Source organism: Palaemon carinicauda, chromosome 11, assembly GCF_036898095.1.
Source record: "Palaemon carinicauda isolate YSFRI2023 chromosome 11, ASM3689809v2, whole genome shotgun sequence".
NCBI lineage: Eukaryota > Metazoa > Arthropoda > Malacostraca > Decapoda > Palaemonidae > Palaemon > Palaemon carinicauda.
Genome location: NC_090735.1, coordinates 19,031,996 through 19,058,350, shown reverse-complemented (window position 1 = coordinate 19,058,350; position 26,355 = coordinate 19,031,996). Strand labels below are relative to the sequence as shown.

The 26,355-nt window shown below is 46.1% G+C and overlaps 1 protein-coding gene across 1 annotated transcript; it reads left to right on the top strand.

Moving 5' to 3' along the window:
• The first annotated feature begins 774 nt into the window (after nt 1–774).
• Nucleotides 775–20,276, top strand: LOC137649988 (probable serine hydrolase). Its single transcript, XM_068382989.1, has 3 exons — nt 775–926; nt 2,667–2,893; nt 19,312–20,276. Exons 1-3 carry the CDS (start codon nt 815–817, stop codon nt 19,918–19,920), a joined length of 948 nt encoding a protein of 315 aa, XP_068239090.1. The 5' UTR covers nt 775–814; the 3' UTR covers nt 19,921–20,276.
• The last annotated feature ends 6,079 nt before the right edge of the window (nt 20,277–26,355 follow it).

Below are 26,355 nucleotides of genomic sequence, written 5' to 3'. Positions count from 1 at the left end.
GGAACGTCCTATCCTAGAATTCCTATCTGAAGGTCTCAAGGTCAACTTCATAGGACGAGTCACACTCTCCTCCTCACACTACTTATGTAGGCCACTCGTTCCTAGCGATGCTAGGAACCTGTGAGGTACAGGGGCTCCCTCTCTCTAGTGCTGCTCACTAAGGGATCGAGCCCCCGGGCAAGCCGAAGTCAGTAAGGCTGGGGACTTTCCACCCTTCCTAAGGAGTAAGTCACCCTTTGTAAATAGCGTGGTTTGTATTTCGGTTACGGAACAAATGACAAATTCGAAGATAATTTGTATTTTTCCTAACCATACAAACCTTAGCTATTTACACATATGTGCCCGCCATCCCTGACCCCCAAGTCAAGTCCTACCTCTAAGTGAAGTGAAGCAAGTCACCGGTGTGTGGAGGGGGGAGGGGTAGCAAGCTACCCTTCCCCACCCCCCGCTAACTAGCGCGGGGGTAATTAACCCTCGTTAAAAACTATTGGCTCGTCATTTCAGCTGCGCTAAAAGTAAACCCTTTGTAAATAGCTAAGGTTTGTATGGTTAGGAAAAATACAAATTATCTTCGAATTTGTCATATTTTGATCTATGATTTAAATGTTTAATTGTAACTACTATATACAGTACTGTACTGTACTTAAATTCATGTCCTTTTTGGTGTAATTGTAACTACTGTATACAGTACTGTACTGTACAGTACTTACATTCATGTCCTTTTTGGTATAGTAGTATTGCATTGCACAGTACCCTGCTTTGTTTATTGTTTAATCTTATACAGATATGCTATCTTTTCATTAGGTCTCCTTTCATGGTTTCAAGAAGACTGTGGAAATCGGGAAACTACTATTTGTATAGGAGAGTTATGTCTACTATGGGACCCAAAGAAATCAAAATACCTATCCCTAATGGCCATATAGCAGGTGAGTTTTATTTTGTAATGCTGTATAGTACTCATAAATCAATCATGATAAACATATATTTCATTCATTTCTATGCAACATACAAACCCTTGTCCTTTGTTTGGGGAGGCTGTTTCAGCGCGAGCTAGAATCGTTTGTTGAAATAGGGCAACGAGCAGTTATCCAACTGTTGAGGGTACAGGGTGAGAAGGGGGAAGCAAATTGTCTGGAGCTAGCTACCTCAACCTCGTCCTTTGGTAGCGGACGAGGGTGCTTAAAGGCAAGATGTTTTGGGTGCTCTGGATCTTGGCCCAGAGCCCACAGAGGCCGACTACCTTGAGTCGGGGAGCTCCTGTATGAATGTCTTTGCTCTCATTCGTGAGTGCAGTGGTCTGAGGAGAGGTGATTGTGATTTCACCTTTGGGGAGGACTTGGTTATTGATCGGCATTTGGGGCCTCTTAAGAATCGAAAGCCCTAGTTGGAGTTGCCTTGGTTGGATCTTATTGACTTGGCTTTGAACTGGGTCATTAATCAGATCTTTGGATCTGAGAATTGACTTTGTTCCAATAGTCCTAACAAGATCCTGGTACCCCAACTTTAGCCAGTTGTGGTTATATACAGCAGAGAACGCCGCGTCTTCACCTCTGAAGGTACTATACTGTAGACCCGTCAGTTTGTGCTCTGACGGGATGGGGTCACTTTTGTTGGAGAGAGTGAAGGTGGAAGACAGGTCTTTCTTAGCCTCTGAGTCAGTGGCCATGAAGGCTTTGACCATGGCCTCCCTCCACATTGTTTTCTAGCTTGACCAGTGGACAGGAGCAGTTACTGTACTGTACATACTTCGCAGAGTTGATGAGTTTGTCAACCCCAGCAGCTTTGGCGAATTACATCAGTCCTCTCTCAAGTACCTCCGCTTCCCCCTTTACGGCATGGTGTACCAGTTCAAGACTGTATTTCGGACTGTTTACAGTATGGCTTCTCGCCTCAGGCGTTCACCTTGGTAGCCACTTGGGCACACTCGCAAGGGATATGTCTGCTGATGTATCTTGACAATTGGTGTATCCTGGCCTCCTGGGAGAGGCAATTGCTTTAGAATCTAAGTCAGATTCTGGCATTTTGCCATGATCTGAGGATTGTGGTAAACTGGGAGAAGTCAAGTGTCATACCCAAGCAGAGGTTGGAGTCCTTAGGCATACTGATTGACTTGGCAGCAGCGAGAGTCTTTCTGACAGATGATGCATCAAAAGGCTGAGGGAGCTTGCACACCCTTTTCTTTTCAAAGCAGTAGTTTCAGTTTGGCACTGGCAATGTCTTCTAGGTTATCTGTCCTCATAGGAGAATCTCATGCCTGATGAGTGACTCCACCGCGAAGTCCTTGCTTCCATTCCATATTCAACAACCACTTTTCAAACAGAGAAAGAATTAACAGTTTTGTTAGCAATAGTTTTGTACATCTGCACACAATAACGGCTGAAGCAAAAGTGAGTCTTCTATGATTGCCCCGCACCCTTGCCATTTGGATAACTGCTCATTATACAATTTCAACAACCAATTCTAGCTCGCGTCGAAACAATCTCCCTAATTAAAGGATATATTAATTAATCCATACTGAGGTTATTTAATTATTTGATTTTATACTTATCACTCATAGTCTACTGAAAAATTTAGTATTCATTGATTATCCTCTGCCATTTAGAAAATAAAAATTATTCTGCAAAATTTTAGTCGGAAGAAATTTTCCAAATTTCCCAAATCTTTAGGTAAAGTGTGGAATGAAGGACAAAAGCCTGTAATTGGTCTTCATGGATGGATGGACAATGCAGGGACATGGGACAGTCTTGCCCCATTATTGCCAAAATCTTTGTCATTAATTGCAATAGATTTTCCTGGTCATGGATTTAGTTCTAAAATTCCAAGAGAGGGATCAACTTTCTTAGACCTCATTTTAAGTATTGAAAGAGTTGTACAGCATTTAGATATTAAAGAGGTAAGTTAGTAAGTCTTATGAACTGTATTTTGAAACATGAGTATATTAGTTGTAGTTTATACTGTACAGTACAGTGCTATTGAACAAACTCAAATCAGTTTGAAGAATAATAAAGATACAGTACTGTATTATGCTAATACAAGATTACAAACCATTATTTTATATTGTTTATTTGTTCCTACTCGAGTACAAACCTTTTTCCTTTAATGTGGAAAATTGATTTAAGCACAGCTGGAAATCAGCAGTTAAAACCTTATAACGAGGTGTCGGTAATAGCCAGTAGTGAGTGGCTAGTGGTGGGGAAACCTTGCCTCTTCTGCTGATACACTGACCATTCATTTTGATTCTTGGCACGGACTAACACTGATGTGCTATCAGTGTTTGCTACCTTACCTAACTAGAATTTTTTTTCTTTTTCTAGGTCTGTATCTGTATGCCAAAGGCAGACATGCGAACCTGCCCAGTACGTTCCTTTTGTCCTTTGTACAGGGGGTGCGTTTGCTGCCTGGCATCCCCGTGTAAGGAGTGTAGGGGGTGGTTACCCTCTCAGTGGAAGGTGTATGGCAGGAGATGGAGCAAGGTGGCAAAGCAAAATTCTTCCCCCTCTGGCTCATCCTCAAGGTCGAAGAAGTCGGTTAGGCCTATTCTTTCCACACCTGGTACCTTACCCTCTGGCCCTTCCCTATTAGCCTCTTTAGGAAGCAAGTCAGAAAAAAAGTGGTACCAATTTAATTGTTGGAGGAATTTCAAGGCCAGCAGACTTCTGTTTCCTCCAGCAGAATAGAAGAGCCTCTCCCTTGGAAAGAGTCATGTTTTGCAGGTGTTCCTGTAGATGATGCTGTGCTACACCTCTGGTTGTTCTTGGGATTGCAAGGAACCCCTTCCATAGAGCGCCTAGCTTTCATGCTTAATCCCTCGGCCAGGATTAAGCTTTCTCTAGGTGCTGTATCTGACCTTGAACCTACTTCCTAAGTCACCGGCTATTATTCCGCTCTTAGGGCAGGCCGTTCTTGAGCAACCTCCTTGATGGTTGCCCGGAGGTCAAGGTAGTAATAGGAACGAGCTCTCCTTTTGTCAAGAGATTACGCTATTTGCCTCCTTGTGATGAGTGTGCTTGCACTTGCATAACTGCGGAGTGATGTACGTCCTCTCTTCTCTTACACGCCCTCGCGGGCAACATCTTTGAGCAAGCAAAGGGGTTGGACTGTGACTGGTCTGTTTCAAGTGAAAGTGCTGCCTCACATATTCACATTTAGTAACTAATATTTCCCATTCAGACTTTGTCTGTGGAAAGCACACTCAAGCTTCGCATGCACCTATGAAGCGCTTCGCTTTGCATCTAGTGGACTTAACACTAACGCTTAGATGAGAGCAAGCCCGCGCTCCAGTGGGTTTACCTTTATCACAAATCAGTGATAAAGCACTCAAATTCATTCAACACTAGTGAGCATGGACATGGTTTTTGTAAGCCTAAAGGTTTTTCAACAATTCATAAAACTATGGCGTGATCTCATTTCAATGCGCTCAACACTAGCACTCATGTTGGAACATTGCTTCACAATTACAAGGATTCGCGCGTGCCTCTTCCTCTGGCACGCTCTCACCAAGGGGAAAGATACCCTTTCGTTTCCTAATCACCTGATCACGATTTCTGACAGATTTCTAGGATTCGCGAGACTTTTGATAAAGATAGGCACAATCATTGGAAGTGCTCGCCTAGACACATAGCTCGCCATAGCGTTCTTGATGCACTAACACCCCTATTAATTCTTGATATGTATAGAACAAGTAACAAAAATGCGAGCAAGTGCATCAATCCTGCGTGTCCTTGGCACAGTCCATTGATTATGGCTGAGTGCAGAGAAACTAGTGCGAGTGGCTAAGCGCCTCACAAACTTTGCCCGATCTCCTTGTAAGGAATCAGATGTGTTATTCCTAGCCCAGAGGCCTCAGCCTTTACCGAATCCTTGATGAAATCCGGATTTTCGTTCCTCTGAGCTTCAGTAGATTGCAAGTAACATCCTTGGTTGTAGATCCTTGGCTTCAAATGCATAGGCGATTGAGACCTCCAAGATGTATTTTTTATACGGAGAACTACAGGTTGTTTCTAATAGAATTTATTCATAATCAGTACTTTGATAGCACTGAGCAATCTTTTGAACAATATTTGGGAGACTTCCCTGAGAACAAGAGTCTCCTGAAAGTGTTGTCTGCTCTGAAGCAACAAAAGATCCTTGATAACCCTTTTTGAAAGGATCCAGGAAAGGAGAGAGCAAGGACTTCAAAATGAAAGCCAAAAATTCAGCTGACTCTTCTAGATCTTTCTGAAAGAATGTTAATGACAATCCTTCTTTCCCTCGTTCTCCAGGTGAGAGGCGGAGGAGCCCCTCAGCAAAGGGAAAAGTTTTGACTGCAAAAATCTTTTTTCCCCAAATTGGGAAATTTCAGAGGAGGCCCTCAGGAAAGGGCAAAGTTTTGAATGCAAAATCTTTTTCTTCCTCAAATTTGGATATTACTTACAGGTTTTTAAATCTCGACCCTCCTTGGCATTGGCCGAGTATGACACATGAGTAGAGAGACGAGAAGCAATATTTTTCCTCTCCAAAGAGTTGCAGCTTCTCCCGATTATGAGGACTCCCCTGATTAGAACGGTAAATAGCTTTGGCGACTTACAGATGTCAGCTCGTAAGGATTCCATGAAGGCAGGTCGATCTCTCAAGATCCTACCAACAGCATTTCCAAAGCAGAGATAATACGTGACACAGGATGCCCATCCCTCTCCGCTGCCTCGGGATCCAGCGGTTTCTACCCTGGCCCATCCAGTTTGGACGAGAAACTGGCTCCCCAGCATATCACTTTTACAGCTTCAGGAGACTGTAACAAGCAAACTGTAGTAATGGTTATGCTGCAGGCAACCTCCTAGTTAAATCACTGGTTAAGCACATGGCCTCAAATTCAGACCTCTCCAATGCAGAAAATAGGAGGCAGTTTAGAGACCTCTCTATTGTGCGCTAAAGCTATAGAGCTTTTGGTTCACCAGACAGCTAACCAGTGGGCCAATTGGATTCTGAAGAAGCAAGATATGGTCTCCTCTTAAGTTTGTGTAGAAGATAAATCTAAAGGAGGTTTTTAACTTTGGGAAGTCCTTGCTGTTCCCTCTAAACCATGTAGAACTAACACCGGACAAATGGAGGAAATCCAACCAGGATTCTCTCATCCATCGAGCGGTCTATTTTAATTGTCCATAGCTTTCCTCTTTCGATGTCTGTAGTAGACCAACTCCTCCATCTAGGCAAGCTCCCAGATCATCCCATAGACAGTAATTGCATAGACATGATCCCAGAATCCTTACGCAAGCCCTCTGATTCTGGTCAGCTGTTTTGTTAGTGGAGAGGTCAAAACCAGAATCACAGGGGAAAAGGCAGATAAGGCTCTTGATCACACATAACCACTTCTAGTAGTGGGATACCTGTCAAAGACATGGATGAAGTGGCAGTTTCACAATGCAGAGCAGTGGAAGTGCTTCTATTCAGATACAACCTTCTGTTCAACAGCTCTCCCCCTCCCCTCATTCTAGCTTCAATGATCTGGTCTTACTATCGACCAGGAGGAGAGAAAGACCTTGCCCTTCAATCATAGGTGCAGACATATGCTGCAAAAGGGTGCTTTGGAGGAAGTCAGAGACAATTCTCTGGGGTTCATCAGCTGTCTGTTTCTAGTTGAGAAACCCTCAGATTTGTGGTCAGTAATAAATCTTGCAGCCCTTGAAGGAATTACCAATCAGACTCCATTCAGGATGGAAATGCCTAGCCCAATCATATGTGCCAAGGAAGAACAATTTCATGATTTCTCTCGACCTCAGAGATGATCAATTTCAGATCCCCTTGAATCGTTCAAGAAATTATCTACTCTTTGTCCTAGGGAGCAAAGTACAGTATGTATTTCAATTCAAAGTGCTTTGCTTTGGGTCGTCCACAGTCCCCCAGGTATTCACTCAGGTATTCATGTTGATGTTAGCTTGGGCCCAAGCCAACGGGATTCATTTGATCAGGGTACTTTAGACGACTGGCTAATACTGGGGAACTCAAGAGTCCAAACTTTGTCATCATCAGAACAGGTTCCTCACATTTTGTCACTATCTGGCGATTGTGACAAATTGGGTGAAGTCCAGCCTTTTGGCCAACCAGAGAATGATGTACCTTGGCAAAGACATAGACACAGTAACAGTTAACGTTTATCTGTCCTAACACTGGGTAACTCGGCTCAAAAGTAGCAGCTCACCCCTTCCTCAATTGGGCACAGTAGCCAACAAAACAATGACTACAGCTACAAGGGCATCTGACATTGCTATAAAAGCTTGTAACTCATGGTTGCCTCCATCTGCGATCATTGCAGTGGTGTCTTAAAAGACTGGTTGCAAACCGCAGATTCTGCCAAATCTCTGGCATCAGTTGACCAAGACAACAGTTCTAATTTTCTATTGGTGGCTAGATGAGTAGAATCTGTTTTGAGAGTGTTCCCCCTTGGATTTCCTTTTGTTTTTGGAGGCATCAAAGAGATGGTAGGGTCTCCATCTCAAGGACATCTGAAAGTCGGTACAGTGGTTGCTAGACGACAAGTGTCTCCACATCAACATGCCAGAGTTGAAGGCAGTTTATCTAACCCTTCAGTACTTCCAGCCGTTGCTGACTGCCCACTCGATTGCATTGATAAATGACAAAGCAACCATGGTGGCTTGTCAACAAAGAAAGCGGCACAGTATCACAGGTTCTCAGCCAGCTAGCTGTATTGATACTGATTGGGCAGTCCTCAATGCAGTGATCCTCTCAGGCCTGTTCATACCTAGAAAAAAGAACTTCATAGCACACAAGTGGAGTCGCTGGGTCAGATAGTAGGTTCAAAATTGTCTTTATATCTGTAGGTGGCAATGAGGCTCATGACTTTGTGGGGTTCCCTGATTATAGACATGTTCACCACAAGCATCAATTAGAAATTACCAAAATGGTCTCTGTATCTCCAAGAAGAAACAAGGATCATGACTGGGGTTCTCAGACAACAGACATGTTCACCTCAATCCTCAACAAGAAATTACCAAAATGGTCTTTGTATCTCTAAGTAGCAACGAGGCTCATGACTATGGGGTTTTCTGACAATAGACATGTTCACTACAAGCCTCAACAATAAATTATCAACATGGTCTTTTTATCTCTTAAGTAGCAACGAGGCTCATGACGGTGGGGGTTCTCTGATAATAGACATATTCATCACAAGCCTCAACAAGAAATTACCAAAATGGTCTTTGTATCTCTAAGTAGCAACGAGGCTCATGACTGTGGGGTTCTCTGACAATAGACATGTTCATTAGAAGCCTCAACAAAAAATGATCAAAATGTTTATTTTTTATCTCTAAATAGCAACAAGGCTCATGACTGGATTTCTCTGACAATAGACGTGTTTGCTACAAGCCTCAACAAGAAATTACCAAAATGATCTTTTTATCTATAAGTAACAACGAGGCACATGACTGGGAGTTTCTCTGACAATATGACAAATTCGTAGATAATTTGTAGTTTTCCTAACTTTACAAACCTTAGCTATTTAATTGGGGTATTACTTTTGGCGTAGCTGAAATGACGAGCCATTCAAATTTAGCAAGTGTTAATGTTATGGTCTTATAATCGTTACAGGTTCTTTTAATAAGCAAAATAAATATCAACAACAACCAACCAAAACATGGGAAATGAATATAAAAAGAAACACAGGAAAAAAAACAACACGTTTATTCACAAACTTACACAAAGAAAACTAATGTTACTTCTTCGGTTACTTTCACTGACAAATCAAACCAATCAAAACACCAACAGAAAGGGGGAACAGTCAATAAGGTAGAAATACTTAAAAATAGTTTTCTGCAGCTGCCGAGATGTTACTGGTACGTAGATTTCAGGCTTGAGAACAGTGCAGAAGGGCGGGTGAAGTTCAGATGACCGGATTCGAAGACGTCACAAAAGGGGTGGCATCAAGAAGGGACATCAGAGATCTTCTTCCAAGGATTCGATGATACTGTTGAACGAAGGCAGGCTGCAGGTAGTGTTGGCTACTTCTTTTCACAAGCAGGGAGGGCTGGCTGCTTCAATTTGTCTCTTCTTCTTGGCCATAGCAGTATCTTTTGGAGATAGGCTTTTGTTGCCCGAAGGGAAGGTTAGAATGTGGCTCTATCAGAGTTCTGGTCTGCTCTGTTTCTTATCTTGCTAGGACTTTGATCTTATCTTCTTTGGACATAGTGCCTCTCTTGTCATATGTCCTGTCCTATCTCTCTTGGACAACCTCTTCTTGAAATTATATACCCATGTATGGGCGGAGTTAATTACAGTGGGCAGTGATCATTTCTATAGAAGGCGTTCTTTTTAACAATTCTGCATCTCTATTGGCTTCCTCTAAAACGCCCACTTTGATCACGCTATGGAAGCTTCTAGAAGAAATTTCTGATACAATCTGGACCTCGTGTTAAGTCATAACACAAAGGCAGCACGTGTCCTTCCATGATGACATATATCCTAAACAAGAATTTCCCTCAGGCTCGGTTTCTCAAAATATGCTGACTCCACTAATTAAGACGATGACATCTTAGTCAAAGCAGGACAGTTCCCTTATCACGGCAGGCTCTCGACGAGGCTTAGTTTACTTCCAAAATGCTGATGAAAATGAAGAGATGATAGGGTTACAGTCGAATCTCGTCTCGCCGCTCACACTGGGAATAGATATTTTTGTCTTTTATACATCTCCTTTAAAAGTATTATATCTACCCATGACAGTTAACTACCCATACCGCTAGTTAGTGGGGTAGGGGAGGATAGCTTGCTACTGGCCCCCTCACACACACACCTGTGATTGAGTTCACTTTGCTTGGAGGTAGGACTTCAAGGGGGATAGGGCTGGTGCCTAAGTTTGTTTAAATAGCTAAGGTTTGTATAGTTAGGAAAAATACAAATTATCTACGAATTTGTCATTTGTTCCGTAACTGGAATACAAACCACTCTATTTAATAGGAGTGACTCATCCATTAGGTAGGGTGGACGTCCCAGCCAATCTGGCTTTTGGCTTTACCCGCGGGCTCCTTATCCGAGTATGTCAGTACTTAAAAATAAGGAGTCCCTGCTCCTCGCTAAGACCTTGCTACGCAAGGTCTGCGGCCTACACAAGCGGTGTGTTGAGGTATATAGAAGTGTGACTGTCCAGGTAAAGTTATTCCAAGTTCTTATAATTCTTTATATCCCGATGTTTTTTCGGGCCAGCCCTGTGAGAGTCAAGCTTGACTCATTGGGCTGGTAAAACTCCTTCTTTTAATAATAATAATCTTTAGAAGGAAAAACTGTGTAACTAGGACTTTCCCAATGCCACCTTGCCAGGGTATTGGGACGCAACAGTATTAGTCTTGATACTAGTTACACAAGGGAGCATGGTTTACCTGCAGTGGTTTGAGGTCAGCTGTGCAGAGAACCCAGGATGCTGCTTTCCCCAAGAGAGGGGTGGATGAAGAAAAGAATAAGAGCCAGTAAAACCTTTTCATTCATGCAGACTAAAACCGGGTAACAATGCCCTCAACCTTCTGCTACTTGTCTAATAAGGAGCTTGAGGTTTTAAACCAGCTGTTGTGCAGCCACCACAGGACCGATAGAGAACGTATCGAGTCTCCTGTGGGTCACATCTTGCAGGTAGTGGGATTTGAATGTGGTCTGGCGATTCCACACCCCAGCTTGAAGAACCTGCGTCACTGAGAAGTTTCTCTTGAATGCCAGGGACGTAGCTACGCCCCTGACATCATGAGCTCTGGGGCGACGTGAAGGAGGAGGGTCTGGATTCAATGCATGGTCTATAATCTTGCGAATCCATGCTGAGATGGTGTTCTTGGTGACCCTCCTCTTGGTTCTTCCTATGCTGACGAATAGTGCAGGCACATGGGGACGGGCTGTGGCTGTTCTTTTAAGATACAGCCTCAAACTCCTCACTGGGCATAGTAAGAGATGGTCTGGGTCATCTGTTATAGAACGGAGACTAGAAATCCGGAAGGAATCGAATCGTGGATCCGCTACTCCCGGGTTCTGAGTCTTAGCAATAAACTCAGGGACAAAACTGAACGTTACCTCTCCCCATCCCCTTGAATGGGCGATGTCGTATGAGAGACCATGAAGTTCACAGACTCGTTTGGCCGAAGCCAAAGCTAGCAGGAACACTGTCTTCCAAGTCAAGTGGTGATCGGTTGCCTTGCGTAATGGTTCATAGTGAGGTCTCTTAAGAGACCTGAGAACTCGATCCGCGTTCCATGGGTGAGGGCTCACTTCTGACTAAATACAGGTAAGTTCATAGCTCCATATGAGTAAGGAAAGTTCTAACGATGAAGAAATGTCCATTCCTTTCAGTCAAAAGGTGAGGCTTAAGGCTGAGCGATAGCCTTTTACTGCCGAGACTGACAGGCGCATTTCTTCACGCAAATAAACGAGGAACTCCGCTATCGCTGGAATAGTGGCATTGAGAGGAGAGATACCCCTTCCACGACACCAACCACAGAAGACTTTCCACTTTGCCTGGTAGACTGCTGCTGATGACTTACGCAGGTATCCAGACATCCTAGTTGCAACTTGTTGCGAAAATCCTCTCTGAGAGGAATATGTTGGCATGTGGTTCTTTGAGTAGATTGTGTCGTGGAGGAAGTTCTCTAGGGGCTCTGTTAGGAGCTGCAGAAGGTCCGGAAACCATTCTGCGTAATGCCATAGCAGTTATGAGGGTCATTGAAAGATTGATTGATGTTCTGGCCTTGTTGAGTACCCTCCTCATCAGACAGAACGGGGGAAAAGGCGTAAACGTCGATGTTGCCCCACCGTTGTTGGAATGCATCTTACCAGAGAGCCTTGGGGTCTGGGACTGGGGAACAATACAGCGGGAGCCTGAAGTTCAGAGCCGTTGCGAAGAGGTCCACAGTTGGAGAACCCCACAAAGTCAAGACTTTGTTGGCTACTAGATGATCCAAAGACCACTCGGTACTCACTATCTCAGATGCTCTGCTCAGGTTGTTGACGAGCACATTCCTTTTGCCCGGAATGAAGCGTGCCGATAGTGGTATCGAGTGGATTTCGGCCCATCTCAGCATCTCTACTGCTAGATGGGATAGATGCTGCGAAAAAGTACTTCCTTGCTTGTTGATGTAAGCCACTACTGTGGTGTTGTCGCTCATCACCACCACTGAGTGGCCTGCCAGGAACTGTTGGAACTGTTGAAGGGCTAGAAAGATGGCCTTCATCTCTAGGGGATTTATGTGGAGGTACTCTTCTGACTCTGACCACAGGCCTGAGGTCGTGTAGTGCAGCACGTGGGTCCCCCACCCTTTTTTGGAAGCGTCTGAGAACAGCATCAAATCCGGGGGGAGGACGAGAAGATCCACTCCCTTTCGTAGGTTCTCGTCTGCCACCCACCACTGGAGGTCCGTTATTTCCGCTGATCCCATGGGGATCTGGATGTCTGGGGAATCGCGAGTCTGATCTAACCGGGACTTGAGTTGCCACTAGAGGGATCTCATCCTGAGGCGACCATTAGGAACTGGACGGGCCAGCGATGAAAGGTGACCGAGGAGACCTAACCACGTTTGGGCTGGAAGTTCTTCTCGTCTTAGAAAAGGTCTTGCGACCTTTCTCAGCCTTGTTATCCTGTCGTCTGATGGGAAAGCTTTGTGGAGATTGGTGTCTATAATCATGCCCAGGTATACCAGTATCTGTGTAGGAAGCAGGGATGACTTCTCAAGATTTACCATGATCCCCAGATCTTGGCAAAGTCTCAGAAGTTTGTCTCGTTGTTGAAGAAGGGTTGACACCGAGTCTGCTAGGATTAGCCAGTCGTCCAGGTAACGTAGGAGACGGATGGCAATCCCGTGTGCCCAAGATGACACTAGGGCAAACCCTCTGGTGAAAACTTGAGGTGCTGTGGAAAGACCAAAGCACAGCACCTTGAACTGATACTTTCTGTTGTCTAGGCTGAATCTTAAGTACTTACTTGAAGATGAATGGACTGAGATCTGGAAGTACGCGTCCTTTAGGTCCAGTGTACACATGAAGTCCTGAGGTCTTACCGCTAGTCTGATCGTGTCTGCCGTCTCCATGCTGAACGAAGTTTGTTTGACAAACTTGTTCAGGGCTGAGAGGTCGATGACTGGTCTCCAGCCTCCAGACGCCTTTCTTACAAGAAAGAGTCGACTGAAGAAGCCTGGGGACTCGTCGAGGACCTCTTGGAGAGCGCCCTTCTTCAACAGGGTCTGGATTTCTGCCGGAAGGGCCTGCCCCCTTGCCGATCCCATGGCAAGGGAGTCTATTGACACTGGATTCCTGGTCAGGAGAGGGAGAGATGTTATGAATGGGACACGATATCCTAGACGAATCACAAAGATTGTCCAGGAATCGGCCCAGAGTTGCTTCCACTTGTCTGAGCAACTTTGTAGGCATCCCCCCACTGGTGGAAATGCAGGGGGAGTGCCTATCCTAGCGTTTATGGTCTCGGCCGCTCCCTCTAGGATTCTTTCCTCCCCTGGAGGACTTTTAGTTTATTAGACACTGTTGTCTTCGCTGCTGGTTTCATTGTCACGGTCTTGGTTGGACGGGACTGCTGAGGTGCTGGAGGTTTATAGGGCTTGGATGTCAAAGCCCTATGGAGGAAGGAGTCTTAATGAGACTCCCTCCACCTCTCAGCAGCAAGTTCCACGTCCTTGGGCTCAAACAGGTGGACCCCTCTAGGGAGGAATGTCTAAGCCTATTTATCTCGACGCTGGGGACCTGTTGGTGGAACCTCTCAGACACTGCATCTCGACGTTTCAAGATAGTGTTCGCCCACAAGTACGAAACTTGGTGGGCAAGAAACTCGATCGTGCGAGTGCCTGAGGGGAGAAAGGTCTCCATTGCCTTCCTGGTACGCTCCTTGGAGAAATCTTCGGATCGTACCAGGATTCCCAAGGTCCCTAACCAGATGTCCAGCCACGAAGTAGCTTGCATCACATACTTAGTGACCTTTTCCTGGTTAAGGACTTCGGCCGCCGAGAACGGGACATGCCAGCTGAGAGGGACTTCCCTGGTTAGCTCTTCCAGAGAGTGGTGAAGTGGAAGAGCTGAACTGGGCTCCTCCAGGATCTCAAAACACCTCCTCTGATGTACACGAGGAGGTGGGAGGAGCTTCTTCGTAGAGCCGGCACGGTTGGAGGAGGCAAACTCGTAGAGCTGTTGGGCGATCTTGTCCCTGGTACTCTTCAACCCCTGAGACCAGGGCAGGGCTGCACTGCTCTTTGAGGGTTTCTGAGTGCCGAAGACGCGGTCTAAGACCGTGTACTTGCCATCTCGAGGCGGTATCTCTGGGTCAGAAAACCCATTAAGAACCCTCATTAGAGTCAGAACCTGCCAGAATGCTTGTTCTAACTCTTGTTGCTCTCCTCCTGATGTTAGAGTCGCAGCGAAGTCTCCCTCTGTCCTCCAAGAGCTCTTCATGGGGTGAGTCGCAGACATTCCTCGAGTGACTGTCTGTCTTCTTTCTAGTAGTCCTAGTGGAGGACTTTGGCAGAGTCTTGGAGTCTTTGGACTCCTTCCGAGGAAGGAGGTCAGACTCTAACATTGAAGGCCTGAGTGTTGTGTCCCTCCTGATCTCTGACTGAGGGGAAGTCTCCGCGTGAAGGGAGGTTTCCTCCAATGGTGGGATGGAGGAGTGCCTCTCCTCACGCAATTCCCTTGGTGAAGGATGGTCTTCATCAGACAGGAAGGGAGAGTATCCCTGGGATTAGCCTTGATGGTCTGCACGGAGTCGGCTTCACCCTCGGGGAAGTGACCGCGTCGGAAACTCCTCTTTTCCTCTTCAAAGGGGTAGAGGAAGCCATGGTTCCGTGTCATGAGTCCAGAGCTATAGACTGCTCTGACGAGCGGCCGGACAGGACAGGCTAGGCTTGAATGCCTGTGTCACAGCTCTGACTAGGGCTCTGAACCAAGGCTGCTGACTGGCTGATGCGCTGTCAGACAGATCTGAAGGGAAAGGGACCGAAGGTTCCCTATGAGGAGTCACCGTAATAGGTGGGTCCGCCTTAGAAGGCAGTTTAGGGATCCTGAACCCCTCTGATGGTGCCAGTTTCCCTTCTCCCGCAGGGTATGCTGGAATGTGTTTGCGGGGAGGGGAATGAGGCGATGGTGAACTTGCTGGGTGTAGTTCCTGCGCCTGTGCCTGTTGGCGCGTGCGCAGGCGCACAGGAGAGTACTGGCGCACGTACGCAGGTGAAAATTGGCGCGCAGGCGAGTGGTGGCGCTTGCGTATGTCTTGGTGCGTGCACGGGAGAGACCTGGCGCGTAGGAGAGTGTGTATGTCTAGGGGAGCACTGGCGCGCAGGTGAGTGCTGGATTGCGCGTGTTGGATGCACGCGCGTAGGCGTGATGGCGCGTGCACGCAGGAGAGTGATACCGCGTCGGTGAGTGTTGGCACGCACGAGAATATTGGTGCGCAGGAACTTGTTGATGCGCAGGTGAGTACTGGCGCGCTCCTGCGTGCTTGTGCACAGGAGAGTTCTGGTGTGCAGGTGAGTGTTGGTGCGCAGGAGAGCGCTGGCACGTAGGAGATTTTGGGCGAGTAGGCGCAGGAGAGCGCAAGCGTGCAGTAATGTGCTGGCGCGGGGGACCCTGGGCGTGTGAGTGCAGGGTGCGCAGGTGCATGATGTTGCTGCCGTCTATGAGGGCGAGCCAAAGTCCTGTAGAGTGCTGACATGCAATCTGACGAGCTGCTGGTGAGTGCTGATGTCCCGTAGGTTGGCGAGCTGCAGGGCGATGGTGCGCAGCTGTGCACTTTGGTATAGCCTCAAGATGCTTTACCGGTGATAGGAACGGTGATGGAAGGTTGGCAGGTCTGAAGGGTGGATGGTCAGGAACTGGGATGTGCCCTTTATAAGGGCGAGCATCCACCGATGGGGATCGTGAACGATCCACATAGAGGTCCAGGACCGAAGTCACAGGACTAGTAGCAGGAGCAATGACGGTTGATGGTTGAGGGTCCGATGACTGCAGCGGAGGCTCCTCTGCAGGGGACAGCTGCGACGACGAAGCAGACGAACGAAAGAGGCGCCTCTTCCCCGATGGTGAAGGAAGACCTCTAAGGCGAAGTGGAGGGCGAGCTTTGCAACGAAGGCGCCCTCTGGGGGCCGTTGGATCAGCAAGCTGACCGTGCGCCGCAGCAGTCCTCCGAAGAGGAATCTCTCTGAGTGAACTCCTCCGAAGGGGAGAAACACTCGCAGGAGAGACAGGCATTGGACTTAGTTTCCCCCTCGAAGGATGTTCAGGAACGGGAGAAACTAAGAGGGCAGCAACCGCTGGAGTGTCTGGAGGGGTAGAAGAGTCGCATGACATTAAGTGTGACACCTCTGACACTACAACGTCGACAAGGGCCAGAGGATCTACCTCTGACGGCGACGATGAATGCTGAACAGAAGCACCTATTCAAATGAAATGTAGCAAAGCTTTCTTGGAGGGCGGACCCGTGAGCCCCAAGGAAGACCAAATCTGCAACAAAGGGGTTAGTGACAAAGCCTCACCCGGGGGGAGAGGTGGGGCCGGTTCGCTAGGTGAAGCAACACCATCTCTCGAGGACCGGGTTTGGCTGACATTAACTTGGTCTATGCTACTACTCGACGGTCTCTCGTAAGAGACCGAACGAGTAAGAGCTTCGGAGGAGGGTCGGGAAACGGAAGAAGAGGCCTTGGGTTTTTCTTCTTTCGAAGGAACCTTCGAAGGAGAAATATCCTGCTTGGACTTCTTCTTCCGCCGTCGCCCAAACCTCTCCCACTGGTAGGAAGACCACTCTCTACACTCATTACACTTATTTACACTATCACACCGTTGACCTCTGCATATAGTACAAAGGATGTGAGGATCTGTCTCCACTGCCGACATAAACGTTCCACAAGGGCGGCTGGAGAGTCCAGGGCAGGTGCGCATGGTCGCAGAAGTCAACTTCACAAACACACACTAGAGAAAAGAAAAAGCAAAAAGTCATTAATAGCTGCCAATATAAGGCGAGGATGAAGAGCGGCAATGTCCATTCACCATCAGAGCCGAAAGCAAAGTGAGCTCAATCACAGGTGTGAGGGGGGGGGGGGGGGGGTTAGCAAGCTACCCTCCCCTGCGCCCGCTAACTAGCGGTATGGGTAGTTAACCCTCGCTAAATTTTAACGGCTTGTCATTTCAGCCATGCCGAAAGTAATACCCCTATTAAATAGCGTGGTTTGTATTCCAGTTATGGAACAAAGACATGTTCACCACAAGCCTCAACCAGAAATTATCAGAATCGTCCTTTTATCTGTAAGTAGCAACGAGGCTCATGACTGTGGGGTTCTCTGACAATAGACATTTTCATCACAACCCTCAACAAGAATTTATCAAAATGGTCTTTTTATCTCTAAATAGACACAAGTCTGATGACTGTGGGGTTCTTTGACAATAGACACGTTTACCACAAGCCTCAACGAGAAATTAACAAAATGGTCTTTTTATCTCAAGTAGCAACGAGGCTCATGACTATGGGATCTCTGACAATAGACATGTTTACCACAAGCCTCAACAAGAAATTACCAAAATGATCTTATGTCTAAGTAGCAACGAGGCTCAAGGCTCATGACTGTGGGTTTCTATGACAATAGACATGTTCATTACAAGCCTCAACAAGAAATTACCCAAATGGTCTTATCTCTAAGTAGCAACGACGATCATGACTGTGGGGTTCTCTGACAATAGATATGTTCAGCACAAGACTCAACAAGAAATTACCAAAATGGTCATTATTTCTCTAAATAGCAATGAGGCTCTTGACTGTGGGGTTCTCTGACAATAGATTTGTTTACCACAAGCCTCAACAAGAAATTACCAAAGTGGTCTTTGTATATCTAAGTAGAAATGAGACTCATGACTGTGGAGTTCTCTGACAACAAGAAATTACCAGTCTATTGCTCACCAGTGGGAGACCCAGCAGCAGCACTAGAGAACATGTTCCATCACCCCTGGGAAACCAGTGGGAAAGCCTCTCCGTCTTTGCTTTTCCTCCATTTTGCCCCTTTTGAAGGTTGTTAAACAAGGTTTTATCATCCCAGATTCAGAAGTTGTCTTTAGAAGCCTCAAAAATGGTTTCTACTAATAGAGACCCCAAGAGAACTTCCGCCATGGCACAACCTACTCTGTCAACCCCACTTGCAGGGATTTCACCACTTGCTGAAGTTCCTTTCACTTTACCGTTGTTGGTTATCCAGCACCTCTTCCGAAAGAGGTCTTCTGAAAGAGGGGCTTTTTACACGAGACAGCGCAAGTCATGTCCTGATACCTCAAGAAATCAAGGCAAAGTGTGTGGTGCTGTGGAAGGAATACTTCTCCTCTCAGAGCCTCTATTCAGTTTCTACAGATACTCATCTACCTGTACTGTACTTATGACCTATGCAACTTATGACTGAGACTTACAACCTATGCAACTTATGACTGAGACTTACGACTCATGCAACTTACGACTGATTGACTTTAGGACCGTGACTACAACTGCTATGTACAGTACAGTATGGTGATGTATGTTAAAAAGTAAAATTTATCATTAGAAATGGGTAAATAGAATTTCTCTTATGAGGTGAGCATCTGACTTGTTAGTTTTTCTTCTCACTCTTATACTCATGAATTGGATGTTTTCTTGGTTAAAGACGATAGGCCTTTATTGTATATGAGTCTGTTTTAATATGGATCTTTAATTAGTCCTTGGAAACCGCATAGCACATTAATCACAGAAAAGGAGTTTTGATGAAGGAAAAATCTATTTTTGGGGAGATTTGTATAGTCTGCAAGACACTTCCTCCTCCCTAGTTTTGTGTATGAAACGGGGACATCTTACTCCAAATATGGGAGATGGTGGCTGGGGGCATACAAAGTGCCAAGATATTATATTGGTTCTTGGTGATGATGTGTTATCAGCTGGCAGACATATTTCAGTATTGAAAGTTCTGTGATGAGTTCAATGAGCCTGAACCTAAGTGTCTCCTTATACACACTGAGTCTATACTTTGCTCATTAATAGACTGGCCCTAGAGGAGACAATATTTCTTTGGTATTTTATGTTTTATTGGATTCTCTGTCTTACCCTTTTACAGTTAAGTCCTTAAAGATCACACAGAACCTACCGACAGATAGATTTTTCCTTTGACAAAACCCCTTTAGCTGTCATTGTCTTTATTGTTTACTTTACGCATAATATATAGATTATGTTGTTTTGTGGTTTGATACATCATATGCTTTTCATATGCTAGCTGTTGTATGTTTTACACAAAATTTATTATATATATAAAAATTTTTGAGAATACAATATAATGTATACTGTATTTATTTCAGGTAACACTTCTTGGCCATAGTATGGGAGGTGGAGCTGCATTTCTATATGCTGCCACATTTCCAAAGAAAGTAAAGAAAATTGTTGTTCTCGACTTGATAAAACCAATCACTGTGGAGGCAGAAAATCAGCCACAAAAAACTGCACAGTGTATTGAAGAACTGATCCTTTTAGAGACAAAAATCAGGGAGCTTCCTCGTTACGATCAAGCAACAATTGTAGACAAAATGATGAAAGGGTATAATATGAGTATAACTGAAAAATCAACCAAAATTTTGTTACGAAGAGGGTCAATAGACTACGGAAATGGCGAGTACTCTTTTAATTATGACCCGAAAATCAAAGTAAGGCATATATTATCTCTGACATTTGACCAAATGAAAGAATTTGCAAAGCAATTGGAATGTGAATTTTTGTTAATAAAGGCCTCGAAAGGCCCATTGTATGAAGATAAAGCTATCTATGATGAAATTATTAGTATTTACCAGAAAAGTGCAAAAGTTTTCAAATATGTAACTGTGGAAGGCACCCACCATGTTCACTTGAATGATCCAGAAGTTGTTCAACCCTTGATTAGCGAGTTTTTACTTGATGATATGCTAGACCTTTAAGGGTGCAAAGTAAGTTTATTTCTACTATTGAAAGTTTTTAGATGCTAAATATTGCTTAGTGTTTAGTATAAAGTTAATGATATGGTGGTCCTTCAAACTGTATTTATTGAGATTAAAAAAATGAGATTCACTGTAAAACCAGGTGTTCAGTTTGTGATTAACAAAGCATGCATATAATAGTATCATGGACATCATAACACTATAACCATTCTAATTTTACCACTATCCTGAATTTTAGATTCACAGCAAACACAAAATTTGTTGTCAGTGATTGATGATTTTTAGACTACTGAAAGTTTATTGTTTGTAAATTTTTTATTGTTTGTAAATTTTTAAAAGTTTATATCTTATATAGATTTGTCTTTCTTTCTCCACTTCACATGACTGATCTCTCCTATATTGAATATTTAATTTTCCCTAAAGTTTGTAATTTTAGTGAGAATCTGCCACTGAAAAAGTTAGTGTGAAAACTAAAATGGGCCTTGGACCTGTCCGGAAACCTCCCCTCCTCCAGCGAGCACGCTGTTCTGCGCCTGGTGGGAGGGGAACCGGACGATGACCTGTCCGCCTGAAGCCCCGTAAAATTTCGGGCGTGATCGCGCTTGCGATTGGGGTGCAGATCGAGCTGGTGGTAGCGTGATGATTCCTGGAAGGGATCGTGCGCAGCAGGAATTTGTGCTCACGAGTGTGCGGGCGTGCGAGATTGATGGCGTGAGCGTGTGTAGGAGATGGCGCGGGCAGTCGGGCACGTGAGCGCGGGTGCATGTAGGAGATGGTTGAAGGTTGGATGGGCGCAATCAATTGATCGCGTGTGCGCGGGCGCGCAGCAACCTGATGCAAGACTCTTGGGCGCGAGTGTGCAGTAGCCCAAGTTAGTGCGTTGGCGAGCAGGTGAGCGCTGTGCAGTCTGCACAGGCATCTTACCCCAAGGAGCTCGTGGGTGAGCTGGGCGCGCAGGAGACTTGATACTCCGAGGAGTGGTCATTATGAGAGACCTCTCCCGCGAATGGGAGAGGTGCCCTTCGTAGAAGACTTGGAGACCCCGCAGGCTGAACCACTGGTGTGCGCCTGCGATCTCTCAGGAGAAAAACTCCAACGATGTGTGCCGCCATCGGATTCGGGCGTACAGGTGTGCGCTGTTGCGATGGGTGTACAACTGGAATATCGCGCGCAACTGGAACATCACGCGCAACTGGAATATCGCGCGCAACCGGAACCTTGTGCGCAACTGGAAGCATGCGTACAGGATTGCGCAATTTGGATGGAGAGTCCAGAGGTACCTGTGAGCGCCCGTGCGCTAACTAGGGCACATCCTGGACTGCACGCTGAATTGTAGAAGCGCGCTGGGGCATTGGTGGGTGCATGTGCGCTATATCAGGAAGAAGGGCACGCAAATTAAAGAAATGCTCGCGCGCACACGAGTGTGCGGGAAACCATTGGTGCCTGCGCGTGGAAAAATATAGGAGCGCGTGCGGGCGTGCCGAATGCGAGCGGGAACCCACTGGTGCCCGCGTGCGGATGATCGTCGGCGATCACGCGAGTATGAAGATCGTCAGCGCAGGTGTGATCGTCGGGGTTTGTGCGTATAAGAAGATCGTCAGCGCTAGCGCGTGTGCGAATGCGTAAAAGCACGCGTGCGCTTGTGCTCTAGGTTGAAGGATCAGCTGACAGGTTGCACAGGAACTGGGATGTGTCCCTAAAGGGAGAGCATCCCCTGAAGTAGACCAAGGCAAGTCTGTTTCAGCACAGAGCTGACGATCAACACTGGAAGTACTGCGCAGGAGAGCGCTGGCGCACTAAATCAGGAACTGCTGGTGGGTGTTGGCGCGCAGAGTGGAGGCGCAGGGGAACCCTGGCGTGTAACAGGAACAGGTGCGCGCACGCGCGCAGGTGAGGGCTGAGGCGCTAAGACTGGAATAGCAGCAGCATGAGGGGGCGTAGGTTAAACCTGGAGCTGAAGGATTAGAGGCGCAGTTTGTGCTCAAGTCCCTTGTGCACAATGTCAGGTTTAGTCGTGGGCGCCCACAGCGCGTCAGCAGCCAGGAACGGAGACGGCAGGACAGCAGGTCTTGACTAAGGGAACGAGAGACCAAAAGGCGTAACGTAGCCTGAGTTGCGAGACCCTGAAGGGCAGGGCAACGAGAAACCGAAGTTTCCCTGTCACTAAACACCGAAGTGTAGGAGTGACTAAAGTTACGAGAGCCCAAGGGTTCTGCGTAACTAATGTTATGAGACCCCGCAGGGTCAGCGTAACGAGAAACCGAAGTTTCCCTGTCACTAAACACCGAAGTGTAGGAGTGACTAAAGTTACGAGAGCCCAAGGGTTCTGCGTAACTAAAGTTATGAGACCCCGAAGGGTCAGCGTAACAAGAAAACGAAGTTTCCCTGTCACTAAACATCGAGGTGTTAGTGACTGAACAGCAAGCTGTTCTAATCAGGAACAATCCTCCAAAGAGGAGTCTATGAGTGGCCTCTCGCGAACGAGAGAGGTAAACACTTCGTAGAAGAGACTGGTGACGGTGTCCCTAAGGGCCATTGGATCAGCAAGCTGACCTTATCAGGAACAATCCTCCGGAGAGGAGTCTCTATGAGTGTCCTCTCTCGTGAACGAGAGAGGTGACACTTCGTAGAAGAGACCTAAGGAGCAATCCTCCGAAGAGGAGCCCTTAAGAGTGGCTTCCGTCGTGAACGAGAGAGGTCACAAAACTGACTTGTAGCTGCTCAGACCCTTGAGCAAAGCTACAGAAGCGAGTGCTCAGCCCCAAGAAAATAGTCACATCAAGTTCCATGAGCCAGCCTTGCAACCGCTCAGCCTCTTGAGCATGGTTACAAGAGAGGTCGCTCACCACTAAGAGCATAACCGCTTAAGGACCAGGAAACCCCAGACACTGGTAATGGCACCCCTAAGGGCCGTGGGGTCAGCAAGCTGACCTGTAAGGATCCATCCTCCGAAGAGGATTCCTTATGAGTGGCCTCCCTCGCGAATGAGTGTCCTTATGAGTGGCCTCCCTCGCGAACAAGAGAGGTCACAAGACAGATCCTGCAGCTGTTCAGCCCCTTGAACATAGCTACAGAAGCGACCGGTCAGCACCAAGAGCATAGTCACTCTAAGTTCCAGGGTCCGGACTTGCAACCGCCCAGCCCCTTGAGCAAGGTTACAAGGGCGGTCACTCAGCCCCAAGAGCATAACCGCCTAAGGACCAGGAAAAAGGTAAGAAGGGAAGTTAACTAACTACCCTTGGAGGCGAACCTCCTATCGTTCTAGGATGGACTGAAGAGCTGACAGTTGTTACGGGAGAACTTCTAAGAGAAAGGATAACGCCCATGACGATATCCTAGAGAGACGGCAGCGACAGCAGACTCCCCGGGCATAAACAGGACAGCTCTGCTTCGTTGGCACACTTCAGTCAAACGAAGAAACTGCATAGTTAACTGGGAAAATAAATGTAAATAATTATTTAACAGAAATTCCCGCGGGTGGAACTCCGAAGAGTAACCCCGAGGAAAAATGATATTTTGATTATAAAATAAATTTTTGAATATACTTACCCGGTGAATATATAATAGCTGACGTCTCCGACGGCTCGACAGATTCCAAAAACTCGCAAGCGATCGCCGTGAAGGTTGCGGGTGTGACCACCAGCGCCGACTATCGGCCAGATACCGCATATACTTGTAAACATCTCCAGTTCTTCTCAGTCCCCTAGGTCTCTATCGGGGAGGAAGGGAGGGCCTTTAATTTATATATTCACCGGGTAAGTATATTCAAAAATTTATTTTATAATCAAAATATCATTTTTAAATATTAAACTTAGCCGGTGAATATATAATAGCTGATTCACACCCATGGTGGTGGGTAGAGACCAGTATTAATACAATAAAGGCGTATATGCTCAAGAGTTTTTGACATTTATTCAAAAAACAGACTTAAGTATAGGTACCTGGTAAGGAAGCAGACTCTGATTATTACTCTGCCTCATTAGTCCGCTATCCTCATGAAGCCCAGCGATCCTCTTAGGATGCCGAAAGACTCCCAGGATCTGCTATAACCAGGGTGAACACCCCTATAACAGGACCTCATCAATACCCTTAATCTGGGCGCTCTCAAGAAACAATATTTAGACCACCCGCCAAATCAAAAAGATTGCGAAAGACTTCTTAGTCTCCCGTACAACCCAAAATAAGATTAAAAATTTCATGAGTAGATTAAAAGGATATTGGGATTAAGGGAATGTAGTGGTAGAGCCTTCACCCACTACTGCACTCGCTGCTACGAATGGTCCCAGTGTGTAGCAGTCCTCATAAAGGGTCTGGACATCTTTTAAGTAATATAAAGCGAAAACCGACTTGCCTCTCCAAAAGGTCGCGTCCATAATACTTTTAATGGGTCTATTTTGTTTAAACGCTACAGAAGTTGCTATCGCTCTAACTTCATGAGCCTTGACTTTAAGTAAATTATGATCCTTCTCACTTAATTGAGAGTGTGCCTCCTGAATCAAAAGTCTAATAAAATAAGACCACGCATTCTTAGACATAGGCAAAGAGGGCTTTTTAACGGAGCACCATAAAGCCTCTGAACAACCTCGTTGCGGTTTAGTTCTGGATAAACAAAAATTAAGAGCTCTAACGGGGCACAGCACTCTTTCAACTTCATTCCCTACAATCTCAGAAAGACTGGGGATTTCAAATGATTTAGGACAAGGACGAGACGGAAGTTCATTCTTGGCCAAAAAAACCAAGTTGAAGAGCGCATACTGCTTCATTAGCGGAGAAACCGATGTTCTTGCTAAAAGCATGTATCTCACTAACCCTTTTAGCCGAAGCCAAGCTCACCAAAGAAAAGTGTCTTGAGGGTAAGATCCTTCAGGGAGGCTGAATTTAATGGTTCAAACCTGTCTGACATAAGGAACTGTAGGACCACGTCCAAGTTCCAAGCAGGAGTCGAAATATGACGCTCCTTGGAAGTCTCGAAAGACTTAAGCAGGTCTTGGAGATCTTTGTTATTAGAAAGATCCAAACCCTTATGCCTGAAAACAGAAGCTAACATGCTTCTGTAGCCTTTAATGGTGGATGCAGAGAGGGAGCGACCGTTTCTCAGATAAGGCAGAAAATTCACAATCTGCGCTACAGAGGCACTTGGAAGAGGAAATAGAGGAGGACTTGCACCAGTCTCTAAATACCTCCCATTTCGACTGATAGATCCTGATGGTAGAGGATCTTCTACCCTCGCGATCGCTCTAGCTGCCTCCTTCGAAAACCCTCGAGCTCAAGAGAGTCTTTCGATAGTCTGAAGGCAGTTAGACGAAGCGTGGGGAGGCTTTGATAAAATCTCTTTACGTGAGGCTGTCGCAAGAGATCCATCCGTAACGGCAGACTTCTTGGAACGTCTACCAGCCATAGAAGTACCTCTGTGAACCACTCTCTCGCGGGCCAGAGTGGAGCAACCAATGTCAACCTGGTCCCTTCATGAGAGGTGAACTTCTGCAGCACCTTGTTTAGGATCTTGAAAGGTGGAAAGGCATAAAAGTCCAGGTGAGACCAGTCCAGCAGGAAAGCGTCTATGTGGGCTGCCTCTGGATCTGGAACTGGAAAGCATTAAGTCGAGAGCCTCTTTGTCAGAGAAGTCGCAAAAAGATCTATGGTGGGTTGACCCCATGTCATCCATAGCTTCTCGCACACAGTCTTATGCAACGTCCACTCCATGGAGATGACTTGTCCTCTTCTGCTGAGGCAGTCCGCCAAGACATTCATTTTTCCTTGCACAAATCTCGCCAAAGGAGAGATGTTGCTTGCCTTAAATGGAGTTCCTTCTGATCCGTGGATCAAAGACCCGAGCATTCCAGACTGTCCAGTGGAGCTCCCTAACCCAAATCCGATGCATCTGAATACAACACATGGTTTGGGTTCTTGATCGCAAGAGAAAGACCTTCTCGAAGTCTGATGTTGCTGTCCCACCAAGTCAGACATGTCTAGACTGAGTTGGAGATTGGGAAAAGAGATACTCTCTAAGCCCTTCTCCTTGTTCCAATGGTTTAGGTGAAATTGGAGAGGGCATAGGTTGAGTCTCCCCAGAGAGATAAACTACTCCAGCGATGAAAGAGTTCCCACGAGGCTAGTTCAAACTGTTACAGAGCAACTGTTTTTCTCTTGCAAGTGAAGGACTTTTAACAGAGCTTGTTCCATTCTTGTGGGAGACGAAAAGGCCCGAAAAATCAGACACTGTATCTCCATTCCCAAATAAAGAATAGTCTGGGATGGGGTACTGTAAGTTACGACCTCTCTACGTTCACTATGAGACCTAGCTCCTTGGTTAGGTCTAATGTCCATTAGAGGCTCTCCAGACAGCGATATAATGACGACGCCCTGATTAGCCAGTTGTCAAAATAAAGGGAGGCTCTGAATCCTCAAAAAATGTAGAAAGCTTGCTACATTTTG

Excerpts from the sequence above, each read along its gene's own strand:
- LOC137649988 (XM_068382989.1), top strand. The coding sequence starts at position 815 with ATGGTTTCAAGAAGACTGTGGAAATCGGGAAACTACTATTTGTATAGG. Across the intron at positions 927-2,666 it reads CCCTAATGGCCATATAGCAG|GTAAAGTGTGGAATGAAGGA; the intron begins GTGAGTTTTATT and ends CCAAATCTTTAG. Across the intron at positions 2,894-19,311 it reads AGCATTTAGATATTAAAGAG|GTAACACTTCTTGGCCATAG; the intron begins GTAAGTTAGTAA and ends TATTTATTTCAG.